The 14,766-nt window shown below is 29.6% G+C and overlaps 2 protein-coding genes across 2 annotated transcripts; both read left to right on the forward strand.

Annotated features, from left to right (window-relative positions):
- The first annotated feature begins 265 nt into the window (after nucleotides 1–265).
- LOC114185887 lies at nucleotides 266–1,853 on the forward strand. The gene is made up of 7 exons (XM_028073828.1): nucleotides 266–382; nucleotides 461–667; nucleotides 739–831; nucleotides 916–1,017; nucleotides 1,100–1,318; nucleotides 1,509–1,619; nucleotides 1,706–1,853. The coding sequence occupies exons 2-7, from the start codon at nucleotides 596–598 to the stop codon at nucleotides 1,766–1,768; spliced, it is 660 nt and encodes a 219-aa protein (XP_027929629.1). The 5' UTR covers nucleotides 266–382; nucleotides 461–595; the 3' UTR covers nucleotides 1,769–1,853.
- A 934-nt stretch (nucleotides 1,854–2,787) lies between these two features.
- Nucleotides 2,788–3,893, forward strand: LOC114184075 (protein LURP-one-related 15-like). The gene is made up of 3 exons (XM_028071315.1): nucleotides 2,788–3,083; nucleotides 3,281–3,511; nucleotides 3,620–3,893. The coding sequence occupies exons 1-3, from the start codon at nucleotides 2,883–2,885 to the stop codon at nucleotides 3,785–3,787; spliced, it is 600 nt and encodes a 199-aa protein (XP_027927116.1). The 5' UTR covers nucleotides 2,788–2,882; the 3' UTR covers nucleotides 3,788–3,893.
- The last annotated feature ends 10,873 nt before the right edge of the window (nucleotides 3,894–14,766 follow it).

Raw genomic sequence — 14,766 nt, forward strand, 5'->3', positions numbered from 1 at the left:
AAGGCCTGCAACCCGAAAAAGAGCATGGTTTGTTAATGTCATTGGTAAGCAACTATATACAAAGTACTACATAATATATTATACATATATTTGTATTTATAATAAATTAGTAACAATTATTTTCTCACATTCCGTAGATGATCAAGGAAAGAGAATTACAAAACAACAACTACGAACCAATGATGTGTAGCATTTACCTCCTAATGAAAGGATTGTTGTGCAGTGGAATAATGAGGGTCAACCAATTGTAGATGGTGGAGCATTATTGAATAGATTCTTGGGTAGCATTGCAAGAAACTCTAATTCTCTTCCTATTAGTTATTCTAGTTGGAAGAAGATTCCTAAAGATTATAAAGAAGACGTAGTTAAGAATACTATTCAGGTCAACATTGTAAAAGCTTAATGTATGATTTAATTATACTATAACTCTTGTTAATTTTAACTGTTTTATGTTTTGAAGGCTAAGTTTAATGTCCATTCTGATGTTCATATAAGCCACATCCTCAAATCACTTAACATAAAGTGGAGAGACCACCGACAGGAATTGTGGCAACTTAGAAATGATGGAACACGTACTAGAGATGAATTGATCACAATGGTTCCAGCAGGAATAGATAGAGATCATTGGGCTTCTTTTGTGGATTATCGACTAAATTCAAAAACAAAGGTATATTGAAACTATTTTTCATCAACATCATTCAAGTTAATGATTATTAATTTTTATACGTTGATGATTAGGAGCATGCTCTGAAAAATAAAGATAATAGGGCAAAGCAAACCATTGCTCACACATGTGGATCTAAGAGCATTGCAAGGAAAAGAGATGAAATGGTGATAATACTACATATCTTGATGTGAACTTTTTGTTTCAATTTTTGGCTTTATGTGTTATATTTTTTTTCTTTAATTTTATAGGAAAAAGAGTGTGGCCACAAGGTTAGTAGAGGAGAGGTATGGATAGCAACACATAAACATGCTAATGGAGCCTTTGTGAGTGATGAAGCGAGGGAAATCAGTGTAAGTTCAATTCTAATAAAGTCTATAATTGTCAACCATACTTTGTGTTATTTTAATTAGTTTCTTCTTATGTTCTTTGTAGGAAAAAATTCAAGTATATGAATCAACATCATCATCATCTGTATCAAAAGAAATATCAAGTACTGATTCCTTAGCTTTTGCTTTCGGAAGCCAAGAGCACTGTGGACGTGTTAGGGGTTTGGGTTTGGGTCCTTGCCCATCTAAAGTGTTTGGCTCCAAGGGTCATTCATATAGTGGAGCATCTTCAAGTTATCCTTCTAATGCTCAGTTACAAAATCAGGTTAACTTTTTAGTTTTGATCATGATGCATTACTTTTATCAAATTTGACGTTTGAATATGTTTAAAGTAATATGTTATGTAAACCAAGATTGTCAAAAGAGCTCCATTTTGTTTCTTCAAAAGTAGAAAATATTATTTTCTCTATTTTGATTATTTTGATTAATTTAATTAATTTTGTGTTTTAAAATAGGTTTCTACATTGACATCCCAACTCAATGAAATGAAGGCAATGGTTATTTTTTTGGTACAAAATTATCAAGGAGAGTTGCCTCGTGATTTTACTGTGCATCATGCACCAACGGTAATATTTAAATCTTGATTAAATTAATATATGTTTGATATTATTATTTGGAAAGTTATTAATTATCATTATTTTTCATATGTTAGGTATCTGATCAAGGAAGTGTTCCTAACGAAGAAACAAATGATCAACATCCAACACCGCATTAGATGATATTTTTCGTTTACTTTTGAAATTTGTCAACAAATATGCTTCTAGGAAACTTTTGGTTAATTTTGGTTTTATTGTAGGTAGATAGTGCATTGCTTATTATGTCATTGTCATTCAAATGCTACCTCTCCAACACTTATTATGTTAAGAGCATTATGACTGCTAGTTCTACTGGTACCATTTGAATGAATATTTGTATTGGTACCATTTGAATGAATATTTGTATTGATTGCTTATTTTGAAGTGGCATTGAAGGTTTTGCTTATTTGTATTGATTGATACCAAAATGTTAAGTAATAAATAGGAAATTTTATAAAATAAGGTTCTTTTCGTACTCAAATAATGAATTAAACAAATCAATTATCAGGAAAGTACAACTTTAGCATTATAGCAATGTCATAATAATATGAGCACTAACTTTTTGGTATTAACAGGGGTTTTCGAGGAATTAACGGGGGTTTTCGAAACCCCATGCATTACTGGAGTTTTTGTAAACCCCATGCATTACTGGGGGTTTTCGGAACCTCATGCATTACTGGGGGTTTTCAGAACCCCGTGCATTACTGGGGTTTTCAGAACCCCAGGCATTAATGGGGGTTTTCGGAACCCCAAGCATTAATGGAGGTTTTCGAAACCCCAGGTATTAATGGGGGTTTTCGAAACTCCCGGTAAGTTGCGCTACTTCCAGGAGTTGCTAAAAATCTCCGGTAATCCGTTAGCCACGCTTGCACTTCCAGGGGAATCTCAAACCCCTGGTAAAACCATTAGTGGGGATTAAAAACCTCAGAAACACCATATATAACCCCGCTAAAAACAATTATTTTTGTAGTGATATTAAGTCTAACTTTAATTCTGGTGAACATTCATTGAGTTCTCTCCAAATGCACACTTAATTGTGGTAATGCATATTTGATTCTTGCGTCTTATTTGTGTCGGCTTCTGTCAAAATCTTGACTTAGTCGTATTTATACATATGAGGCGTGTATATGAGATATACCTATAGACTACTGCATTGGAAACGATAAGCTTCAATTGTGTGGTGCTCTATATATTACGATATACAACACATAGTTCAAGAAAACACTTTGAGTCCATAAAACACCTCACTCTTCAATGGCAAACAAAGTCTTAGTTATTAATCCTTCCTACTGTGTTCCTCACTCTATCACTCTACAAATTAATACTGAGAAAAGAGTCGCTTACAGTGAAACCGATGATCGTCTCTTCTACATTGAAGATACCTTTTTCACACTTCACGACCGTCGCGTCTTATATGATAATGCAAAAAACCCCATCGTCACTTTCTACAAGAAGGTTTGCTTCCTCATACTCAACTTAATTAATTACTTTTTCATTCTTTCCACTGAACTAAACTAACTGTAAGATGAAGTATTTTGCTATATCAGCAAGTGTTTTTTCCTATAGTTAAGTACCCCTTTATACTATGATTTCATTTGGTTGATGAATATTTTGACTAATTTAAATATTCATAACTTATTGTTTCTAATTAGTCTTCGGAAGAATGCAAAGTTTTCAAGGGTGAAAGCAGTGATTCATCAAAATTTCTATTTCGGGTGAAGAAAATGAAGAAATCGTCAACGATTCCGTGTGGGATCACAAAATTAAACGTGTTCCTTGCAAAGAACCGAGACGAAGAGAAAAGTGACTTCAGAGTGATCATTTATGGAAGTAAACGGTCGTGCAGTGTTTATGTCGGGGAATCTCCTACCATTGTAACCCAAGTATATTACTATTCATTTTGTTAATTAGATGCATGTTTATGACAAGTAGTAAATTTTGAATATATTAAGGTAATAATATATGCATGCGTGTTTGTGTCTTTAATACAGGTGGAGAATAATGGTGGCTTCAAAGTCTCGGTCAATCCCAACGTGGACTACGCATTCATAGTGTCTCTACTTATGATCGTTAACGATATGAAATGCTCTGATAGCTGTACACAAGATTCTCTTAATCCCATAAAAATAGCTTCAGCAATTTTATCGCTTCCAAGCTAGTAAGTAAATATATTGTATAAGAAAATCAAGAGTGAGGAAATAGATTTCAAGTGAGTCCTCGCATGGATGACTATTATATTATTTTGTATATTTTCTTATCTTTCAAGTCTGTCATCACTGTAGTTTATTTTGAAAAATTAAAGAAAACTATAAGAGTAAGAAAAGTCTACGTGAAAAAATGACTGAGTCTAGGAGTCTGTTATACTATAGGAAATATATTAGTATATCGTACAATATTCGTTCAAAGGTAGTACTGTGTAGGATTGATGTAGTTTTCAATATGTTTAATTTCTTCCGAAAAGAATATAGAAAACAAACAAAAATATTTTTTAATTTTAAAGAGTTTAACAAGGATAATTCTTCCCTTTTATATATCTCTATCCATAATAGAATGAAGGTTACAGAATTCTTTCAAAATCTTTTGAGAAGTTGTGTCGGCGGAAGCTGCCCTTAAATGAATAAGACGTTTTTATATTTTTGAAAGTTTTATATGGTTTAGAATGTTTAAGAGAAGAAAAAGTAATATTATAGACAACCATACAAACATCCAGAGAACTTATCTTTAAAAATATTTGGATAAAACAGTGAGAAATCAGATGATGCGAATGACTTTACAGGTATCCAAAACATTTATTGGGGAAGTGAGATGCAAGACGGCCATACAAACATCCCAAATCTTATATTTGGAATGGAAAATAATTGGATAACAAGATTGGATACCAGATGCGGACGACCAGGTATCCAACCTTTCAAATTGTACATGTATGAAATTAAAAGGTGAGAAATGAAAAGAAACATTGGGCTTAATTTTGCATGTATCCAAATAAACCAGCTAAAAAAAATGATAGAATAGTAGAGAAGTTTTGTTACACGAACCAGACTCTCAACACACTGCAATCTCAAACACATACTCAGATTCAATAATCAAGCATCAACAATTAGCAATTACTCACATAATCTCCTCTACAATGAATCCAATAATTTTGAATTTCATCACCTAAAACATAGTTGATTTCGTAGCGTTCCCTCACAGCAATCGGGGCTTTTCAAGCCATATAATTCTTTGTTCCGAAAAAAACCAACACCATCTCCCACTTTGAACTTGAACATGTAATTCCTGGTCTCACCCTTATTGCATTGATTCCAACCACAATTAAACATCAACACACATACATAGCAATCAACTCTTAGTTACTTACATTCAATTACATAATTCCTTCAATACATTGGCAGTAATGCCCAAGAGCAATCACAGTGGGTATAACATTACCCTTAATCACAAGCACAAATATCATAGTCAAATAAAACAATAATCTTTTCCCTCAACGCCACAAAACAGCATAGAATCACATTAATTAAATCTCAAAACCAAAACAGAATACGAGCATAAGAGAGATTTTAAAATGACCAGCACAACGCCAACAGAGATTGTTGTTACTCTAAGAGTCTCGCCGGAAACAACAACGGCGGGCTCGGAGAGTTGCACGAAGAAGACTCCAGGGATACGCCGAAATTGCAGTGCAGCGAGGTGATGTGGTGTAGTGGCAGCGAGCTCGTGAAGTGGTGTCCGGAGCTTAGACGGAAGTTGAGTGGTGATTGAGGAAGAAATTAAAAAAAAAAAAAAAATCAGACAGGGGTTCCCAGGGGTTGAGAACCTATGCGTGATGGCTTGGTAGAGAATCTGTACATTTTTCCGCCCAGGTGTGGATTTCGTCTCCTTTTGGAGTTTATTGTGAGTGTCTTGTGTGCGTGACTGGTGAGTGAAATTTTTTTAGTGTGTGCGTGAGTGAATGGTGAAGTGTTGAGGAGTGCGAGTGAAATGTGCGTGAGTGAAGTGTGTGAGCTGTGTGAGTGAAAGGTACGCGTGAAAAAAAAAAATGAAACAGTTTTCATTGGTATTGGTTAGGTGTGTGAGGGTTTCCGTTTGGCGGGCCGACCGGCCTAGTCCGTTTTAGACGGATCATAATCGATTGGGTTAAAATTAGTCAATTTAAATCGTTTTGACACCGCTACTCTTAGATTTGAGATTTATTATTAAAAAAACTTGTAAAAAAGAAAATAAATATATAATTAAGAGTATTATTAAATGAAAAGTTTTCAAATATCTTAGAGATGTAAGAAAACTTTTCAAATATCAACATACATACTTAATGGTTAAGAAATAACGACAATTGTTTTACTGAAATAAAAGTTCTTTACATTAAATAAAAATTAATAATAATAAGTAAATAATTTTTTTTATATTACCCAGTAAATAAAATGTTTATGTTATTAAACATTTAAATTGAGAATATTAAACATTCTCATGTGAAAGGAAAATATACAATAAATAAAAATATTAAAAAATAATAAAAATATTCAAATGTGAGACATAATTTTTTTTTTTAGTTTCCATACATTATTTTAACATAATTACATAAAGGTTATGATAAAATGAAAAATATATTGGAGATACGGATGAGTTTCATGACAAACCAAAATAATTAGAAGAAATAAAAAATAGAAAGTATATATATATATATATATATATATATATATATATATATATGATTACTTAATTAATTATGAATATTTTAATATTTTAAACGAAAACGGAGATATGACGAGAACGAGTATTATGACGAGGATATGCACATTCTCATACCCATCCTCATACCCAATTGAAAAGGTCGGAGATTTTTCATACTCATACCCATACTCAATCAATACGAAAATTCTTTGTCAAAATGAGAATAGGTTCGGACAATATTCATAAGACGGGTTTATTTACCATCTCTATATACGACCGAGCTAATTACTTATGAGGTAACACGTTCTCATTGATTTTTTTTTCTTATGTCCAGTGTCGAACATTCTAAACTACGTAAAAAGATTTCATTTTATTCCCAAAGTTTGGAATAAGTGATCCCATCTACAAAAGTAAAAGATATATAATTAACGTCAATGAATTTTTTAAAGTTGAACGAACGATGCAAAAAAATTAAAAATAAAATAAAATCGGTAGACAAATTTACAATTTTTTTGCCAACTTTTCTAAGTAATTACTTTATCTTCTGTGGTACTTGGGAAGTAAACGAAATGTTTGTGCATTACTAAAAAAATTTATTCTGTCAATTTTGTTTTGAAAATTTTATCATAGAAAATACTTGTAAATCTTTTGTAAAAAAATATTTGCAAGAAATTGCTACTAATTTTTCTACAAAAGATTTTGTATAAAATATTTTTCGCAACAAATTTTTATAAAAAATACTTGCGAATTTTTTAAATTTGTAAAAAATAATTACCCACAAAAGAATTACTTGTTTATTAAAATTTTTAAAAAATTTGGCAGAAAAAAAAATCTATTTTTATAAATTTTTTTAATAAATTTGTAAAAAAAATGTTCTATTCGAAAATTTCTAGTAGTGACGGTTTGGACTACGTCAATAGTTTAGGCTTGCGGTTCTCTTTAATCACATTTTGTATGGTGAAATTTGTTTTTTCATTACACTGGAATATTATAAGTATTTGATGAATGTATCTCATTAAAGGCAGTGTTTTATATTTTTATAATATTGTTGAAACTGTAATTGTGATTAATTTTGGAAATTCAAACACAAACAATTAATACTTGAATGTTTCATATTGATGGTTATGAAAAGTTTTGAATAAAGTTTTAAAATTAATTAGTTTTATTTTATAACTGTAAACATATGATTTAGTTTTGTATCCATAAAAATAAAATATGTTTTATTTAGTTTTATAACTTTAAATGATTTATGATAATTCAGTTAGTATGAGTAAATATTATGTAATTTATATAGCTTTATAAGTGTAAGTATATTATTTAATTTTAAAAAAAATGTTTCTTTTGTTTTATAATTGATAATTAGATGATTTAAGATAATATGTCTTAAGACTGAGTAAATATATATCATGTGATTTACATTATCAAACATGTTTATAATAAAATATAAGGATTATATATTTATTTTAATATTCTGAGTGACTAAATTTTTAGTTGATTATTGTTTAAAACTTTACAAATTTTAAAAATTAGAAAATTATAGTCAAAGTTATACATTTATCTGCAAGAATAAGTTATTTATAAATTGAAAAATCAGGAAACTCTGAAATCAAACCAAGGAAAACGTTTCAAATTGTTTAAAACATACTGACTAAAAGTAGACTGTTTAAGTAAATATTTTAAATAACTTAAAGTACAGTGTCTAAATTATTTAAATCATTTAAACGTATTTTAGTTCAACTTTAGAGTGTGTATACATTCAATTGATGTACTCTATTTTTCATACAATAATTTTATTTATATTTAATTTTATATTCATGTATATATAATGCTAACTTTAGTTTTTCTATGAGATTTAATACGAATAATTAAATTAATTATTCATGTCAAAATTAGAATATCTTATCCAACAAGTTGACTAATATATTTTATTTTTTAAAATGCACATACTAAGTCTAACCTTAATTTTGATAGAATTTCAATTTCAGTTTAAACCATCTATTTTATTCTATCCAAATGCATACTTAATTATTGCGGCAGTGCATATTTGATTGTTTAGTCTTCTTTAAGATCACTTTTATTCAATAACTTGTTCAGTAATGCTGCCAAAATCTTGACTTAGTATATATATATATATATATATATATATATATATATATATATATATATATATATATATATATATATTACGATATACAACAGATATAAATTGCAAGAAAAGAATAATGTAACAATAAATTCATAACAAATTTTGCATGAAATTTCTATGAAAAAATTTTGCAATAAATTTGGCATTTGGCAGGTAATGGAGAAATTTCTAGTAGTGTTTGGTTCAAGTTTGTTTTTTACCTTATCTCTTGTAATAACAAAACCAATCACAAAATTTTGTAGGTAAAACAAAAAAAAAAAATCATGGGTAGGTAATTGAATACCGTTGGAAAAAAAACTTATATAGTCATATGTCAACAATTACACGGTATTGACATGTGAATAATGACTATATTATACTCTAATTTATAAATTAATTTTTTGATATAGTAATCGAGACTTTATAATTAATTTCAAAATTCTGTGTAACGTGTAGGTCGACGACACTTCTCCTTTGTTAACAATTATTAGAAAAGTACTGGAGACCTCACTTTTTGTATATCGTGTCTCTCTTTCTTGTAGACATCTTATAATTTGATCCAGAGTTTACGGTTCAATCTTACTTTTTTTCGATCTCAGTCTACTTTTGAAAAACTTTCATTTTATAGAACCACTAAGGGAATGGATAAAAATAAACCCTAGTCCCAAAAGTCCACTCTTAAAATGGATTAGAGTCAGAGGAAGAGTGAGTTTCACCTCACTACTACAATATCAAAGTTCGACTTGAGTCATTCCAATCTTAATGTTGTTTCCAATTCGCTTAAACTGAAGTTTGAATGTAATTTATGTGGATGAAACATGGATATTGTTCACCTTATCAGTTGCTGAACTTCTTTTACAAAATTCAGACTTCTCATCGCTGAGCATTTGTCAGGGCTGGCTTCAGTTTCTCTTTATACTTTAATTAAACGATTATGTTCATACACTAATTAAATAATTCTAACAATAAACACTTCACGACTACGTTTATACATTAATTATAACTTTTTAACTGCCTTTACTTTCTTTTGCTTCTTTAATTTTCTACCTTGACTTCAATCCGAATATATTATTAGTATCTTTCTTTACAAGATCCCCTCGTAGAATACGATAGGAGAATTGTTTGAATGTAAATAACGTAACCACTCTAGCGTCATATAATGAGGTTGAATATCTAACAATTTCTCATATTCTCTTGATGTTTTAGAAGAAAATTACATAAATATTTTTTATTATCAGAAATTTTAATTCTTGTTATCTTGTCAGATCAATTAGAAAAGAACTTTTATTGGTTAAAAAATAACTTTTAACAAAGTTTGACAAACTTCTTAAAATAAGTAAAAGGATATTATTTTATTATTTTATTTTAATTAAAAAATAAAATTTTATTTTATTATTTTGTTAAGTTTCTCGATCTTTTTTTTTGTCAAAACATAATTTTTCAGTAGAAAACACACATTTTTTTATTCAAAGTGTGTTTTTAATCAGTTGTCAGTAAATCATCGTCAACTAATATGTCTGAAAAGGTTTTAATCACTTGTCCCCGTGATTGAAGGCATGGTCAACAAAGTTTATCCACTTCTCAGTGTTCCGCGTGGAGTTCTTATCCATGTTCAAAATTTTAGAAGAAAGTTTCAAAGTTAATTTAGTTTCATAAGTTTAAATATATGATTTAGTTTTTTATCCATGAAAATAAAATGTTTTATTTAGTTTTATAATTTATAATTAAATGATTTAAGATAATTTATTTAAATAATGAACAATATTATGTGATGTAAATTGTAAAAAATGTTTATAATAATTTAAAATATAAGGATTAACTATTTATTTTAATCTTCACGAGTGCCTAAATTTTTAGTGGTAGATTTGTTTGACCTCCAGAGTCTTCCCTCACCATCACAGTGCCGTTAACATTCTGGTGCATTCGACGTCACTATGACACTGTCACTATATGGTCCAAAACCCACTAGCTATATGAAGCCGAAAAAGGGTAAGAAAATAAAGTCAATAAATATCTGGCTAAAGCTTCGTGAATCCCCAATCAAATTTCACCTCCCAACCTGTCAAAAATTTTTGGAAAATATTTTCATTAAATGGGGAGGTAATTGATTTTCAGAAATAACATTATAAGAAAATATGACGTTATCAATTGATTTTAATTACCAAAAATTGTCAACCAAAAATTATTAATTATTAAAATAATTACTATAATAAATAAAAAAATTATAATTAATTTTTAAATTAGTTTCTAAAGTCCATAAATTTTAATATAAAAAATAAATTTTACGAAATAAATGATTACATTATTTTATTTAACATTAATCCTTTGATAGTTTATATCTCAGATTGATTTTGAAATCTGAGTATCTTTTGTAAGTACCGCATAATTCGTTCATGACCCGAAGATAATTTTTCATTTAAAGTCAATCAGTGAATCATTGAAATTGTTCAAAAGATTTTGTAAGATATAATTCAACCTTGTAAGAATATGTAAAAAAAACTCTCATTCTTATCAAACATAGTAAAAAAGATCAAATTAGATATTTTTAAAAATTTAAAAGACCAAATTAAAAAAATAAATAACTAGGGTTCTTTTTTAAAATTTGAATAAAATTAGATCACCAAAATTAAGTATTCAGTTTTTTTTTTTCATCATGCATGTATAGATGTTAAAAATATGAGTGATGACTTTATAGCTACATATATATTTATGGGAGATTATTATAACTAGTAATTAGTAAATCTCTAAAATTTCATAATTCGTAGACTAAACATAACCTAAAACAAATTAAAATAATGATATATAAAATCAATGTTATTTATTTTTTTCATTTCTTCGATAATAAAATATTAATTATATAATATGTGATGCAAGACTTAATTAGTAATTTGGTCGTTCAGGTTTTATTCATTTATATATATATATATATATATATATATATATATATAAGTTTTTATTTTTTAAGAAAAACTCAATGTTACATATTCTGTTGAGTTAACATTTTCTGTATTTGAAAGGTGTCTATCTCTGTTTGAAAGGTGTCACATGTCAAAATTTAAGTCTATCAAATTTATGTTATATTCTACATTAAAACTCTTCTAATTTTGACATGTAACACCTTCTACTTGTGACAAATCTAAATTTTGACATTTGACATATTAAAAATGGTGTTAAGTTCAATTTAATGGAAGGAATCACCTTAAAAATATAAATACTCAATTGAGTTATATATATATATATATATATATATATAGCAAAAACAAATAAAAAATCTAAATATAAAAATTAAATTACTAATTAAGTGTGAAAAAATTAAGTATGTAATTTTTATTTAATTAATATTTAAAATATATTAAATAAAAATTTATTTATAAATTTTGTCGTCTTAGATTTGAAATAACATAATTTTTTTTCTTGCATAAATCATATATATACTATAAAAATTTCAAGCAAATTCAGTCATCTTTCTTAATTCGAATAATTGTAGCTTTTTATTTCCTTTCTTCTTCTTTTTTCTTTTCTACCTCGATAATAGATTAGTATATTTATTTCAAATAGGTTTAATTAGTTAGATGATATCTACTCCTATTTGGATGTGTCAGTTTGGTATCGCCTCTTAAAAGATGTCAATTGCATTCCAACTTTTAAAAAAATCTTCAATTAGGTTTCTATTAGAACAAAAAGATATATTAACGCCCTTAACGGCGTGTCACGTGTTCATCTCTAGTTTTTTTTTTTTTTTTGCCACTTGTCAGGTTCCTAGTGTGACATGTAACACTGTCAATATCACGTGGCAATGTACTGTCACGTGTCAGTGTTCCTACCAAGTGTCATCTTATTGATTTCAATTTATTCCCACATATGTATATTTGTTTCAATTTAGTCATGTCCTTTTGATTCAATTTAGTACTATTTTTTTTTTCAAAATAGAGAAATATTGTCTATCTCTTAAGACGAAATTTATTATTTATATATAATTTTAGGTTGATATTTATTATTAAAAATGACTTATAAAATTAAGTATTAATATTTATATTAAAATTTAGTGGTAAAAGTCATGAATCAAAACATAAAACATGGGTTAACAATTAAGAAGAATGTAATATGTTATAACATCATTTTAATTTTGTAAGTTATTTTTAATAACAAATATCAATATAACATTTATATAAATCATAAATTTAAGAAAGACAATATTTCTCTATTTTGAAAAAAGTTAATTGGACTAAATTGAATCAAAATGATATATATGACGACTGAATTGAAATAAATAGATATATGTAAAGACTAAACTGAAATTAAGAAAATGACATTTAGTAATAACAGTGTCACGTGTCATACTAAGGACTTGACACGTGACACAAACAATAATAATTTTTTTAAATAAATTAAAAAATTACAAAAATGAAAGATTCATAACACATTATTAATAGTGTTAATAATTTTTTATTTTCTAAAAAAAATCTAATTAAAATATCTTTTCAAAAATTAAAATACAAGTGACATCCTTTTAGAAACTGGTACGAAACTAACAAATTCAATAAAAAGGAAATACCATTCAACTGATTAATCATTTAAAATATCCTCCCAGTATACGATTGATCGTTTGAATGTAAATATACTTAAGTATAAGTTACCCAACATATCTTTGTGTCCCCTGAGGAAGTTTTACGAGTTGACCACAATTTTGTCCGCATCCATGTTAAATCAATAGTGATTGCCAAAAGCTTATTTTATTCCCAAATTTCTATGTAATTATACTACATCTTCTTCGTTGTATTTGCCAAGAAGGAATAAACGGAATACAACAGTTTTGGTTTGTAGTGTGTTGATAGCGATTTTAGACAACGTTTTGTATGGTTCAAATTTTTCTTCGATTATATTGGATCACTTCACTTCTAAGTAACCGATGAATGTATCACATCAAAGTTGGTCTATATATCTTTAGTATATTAATTTCAGAAATTCAAACACAGCCAATACAACAATGTTTTAATTATAAGTTGATGTTGATGGTTATGAAAATTTTGGAATAAAATTTCAAAATTAAATGATTTTTATAACTGTCACTATATGATTTGGCTTTGTATCCATTTATTTGTAAGGCCCAATTTTATTTCTGCCCTAATGTTTAAGGGCTGACCTTAATTTGTTGGGTCTAAGGGCTGGTCCATAGGGTGCTAAGGCCCTAAAGTTGCTAGGATTTCCAATTCTGATTCATTTTTGTAAAACAGAACCCTAAGCGTTGCCCCCTTCCTTCCAGAACGCTCTGTTAGGGCTTGACTCCGATCTTGGCCAAAGATTTCTCGAGCTCAGCTTTGTTTTTCGCTCCATGTAAGTGTTTCTCAAGCTCGTACCTGTACTCCCTGAAGCTTATTTTCGTGTTCTTCTTTCTAGGGTTCTATAATAACTTTGCTCTTTCTTTGCCCCGCTGTTCTTCCAGTTTCTAAGACTGCTTCTCGAACTGTTGCACTCCGCAGTTGGTGTCGAGGTCCCGTTTAAGCCCTTTCCAGGTAAGGGAAGCTAGGGTCCGTGTGTCTAGTCATTTTTTTTTGCTTGCTCTAATATTATGGTATGATTTTGTGGACTGCATGCTACTGTGATTTGATGAAAATGTCGTTGTGGCCTTTGGGTGTGATGTTTGCATGAATGTTGTGTGAATGAATAGTGGCGGGTACTGGTTTTCTTGTCAAAGTGAGTATGCCTCGCCTAGGCGATACTAACAGAGGCTCGCCCAAGCATTTCTGTACGAACAGTCGCTCAGGCGACTTGGTTTCTTTTTTAGCGAGGTGCAGTCTCACTTAGGCGAGAAGGGGCTCGCCTGAGCGAGACATCGCAGAACCCACTATTTCCCTCTCGTGCTCTCGCCTAGGCGGGAAGGGTTTCGCCTGAGCGAGAGGGCCTTTCTCGCCTGAGCGAGGCCTGTTAGCTTGAGCGAGGCTGCGGGAAGATTTTGGTGCTCGTGGAATGGTTCATTAATGTGTGGCTTACTTGTCTGATCTTAATGCTTCACTAAAGGGGTTGCAGGATGATGCCATGATTAATCTATGAGTTTGAGATGGAAATGGTATGTTACCTTATTGGGTATGAATTGGAAAGCATGAGTTGCATGATTTGTTGCTTATACATGATATTAGCGTTATGGGGACTTCATGAATTGGTGGGTGGAACATGTATAAAGTGTGGGTAGGGCGTAATTCCATGACTCTTGTAGTGAGAGCCCTTGGTGGCGCCTCATCTGTTGAACGTAATTCCATGGACCCTTTTAAGGGGAATCCCTGGTGGTGCCTCAACATAAGGACGTAATTCCACGCGAGTATCGTTGTGGTGCCTCAACATAAGGAC

This window comes from Vigna unguiculata, chromosome 5, assembly GCF_004118075.2.
Source record: "Vigna unguiculata cultivar IT97K-499-35 chromosome 5, ASM411807v1, whole genome shotgun sequence".
NCBI lineage: Eukaryota > Viridiplantae > Streptophyta > Magnoliopsida > Fabales > Fabaceae > Vigna > Vigna unguiculata.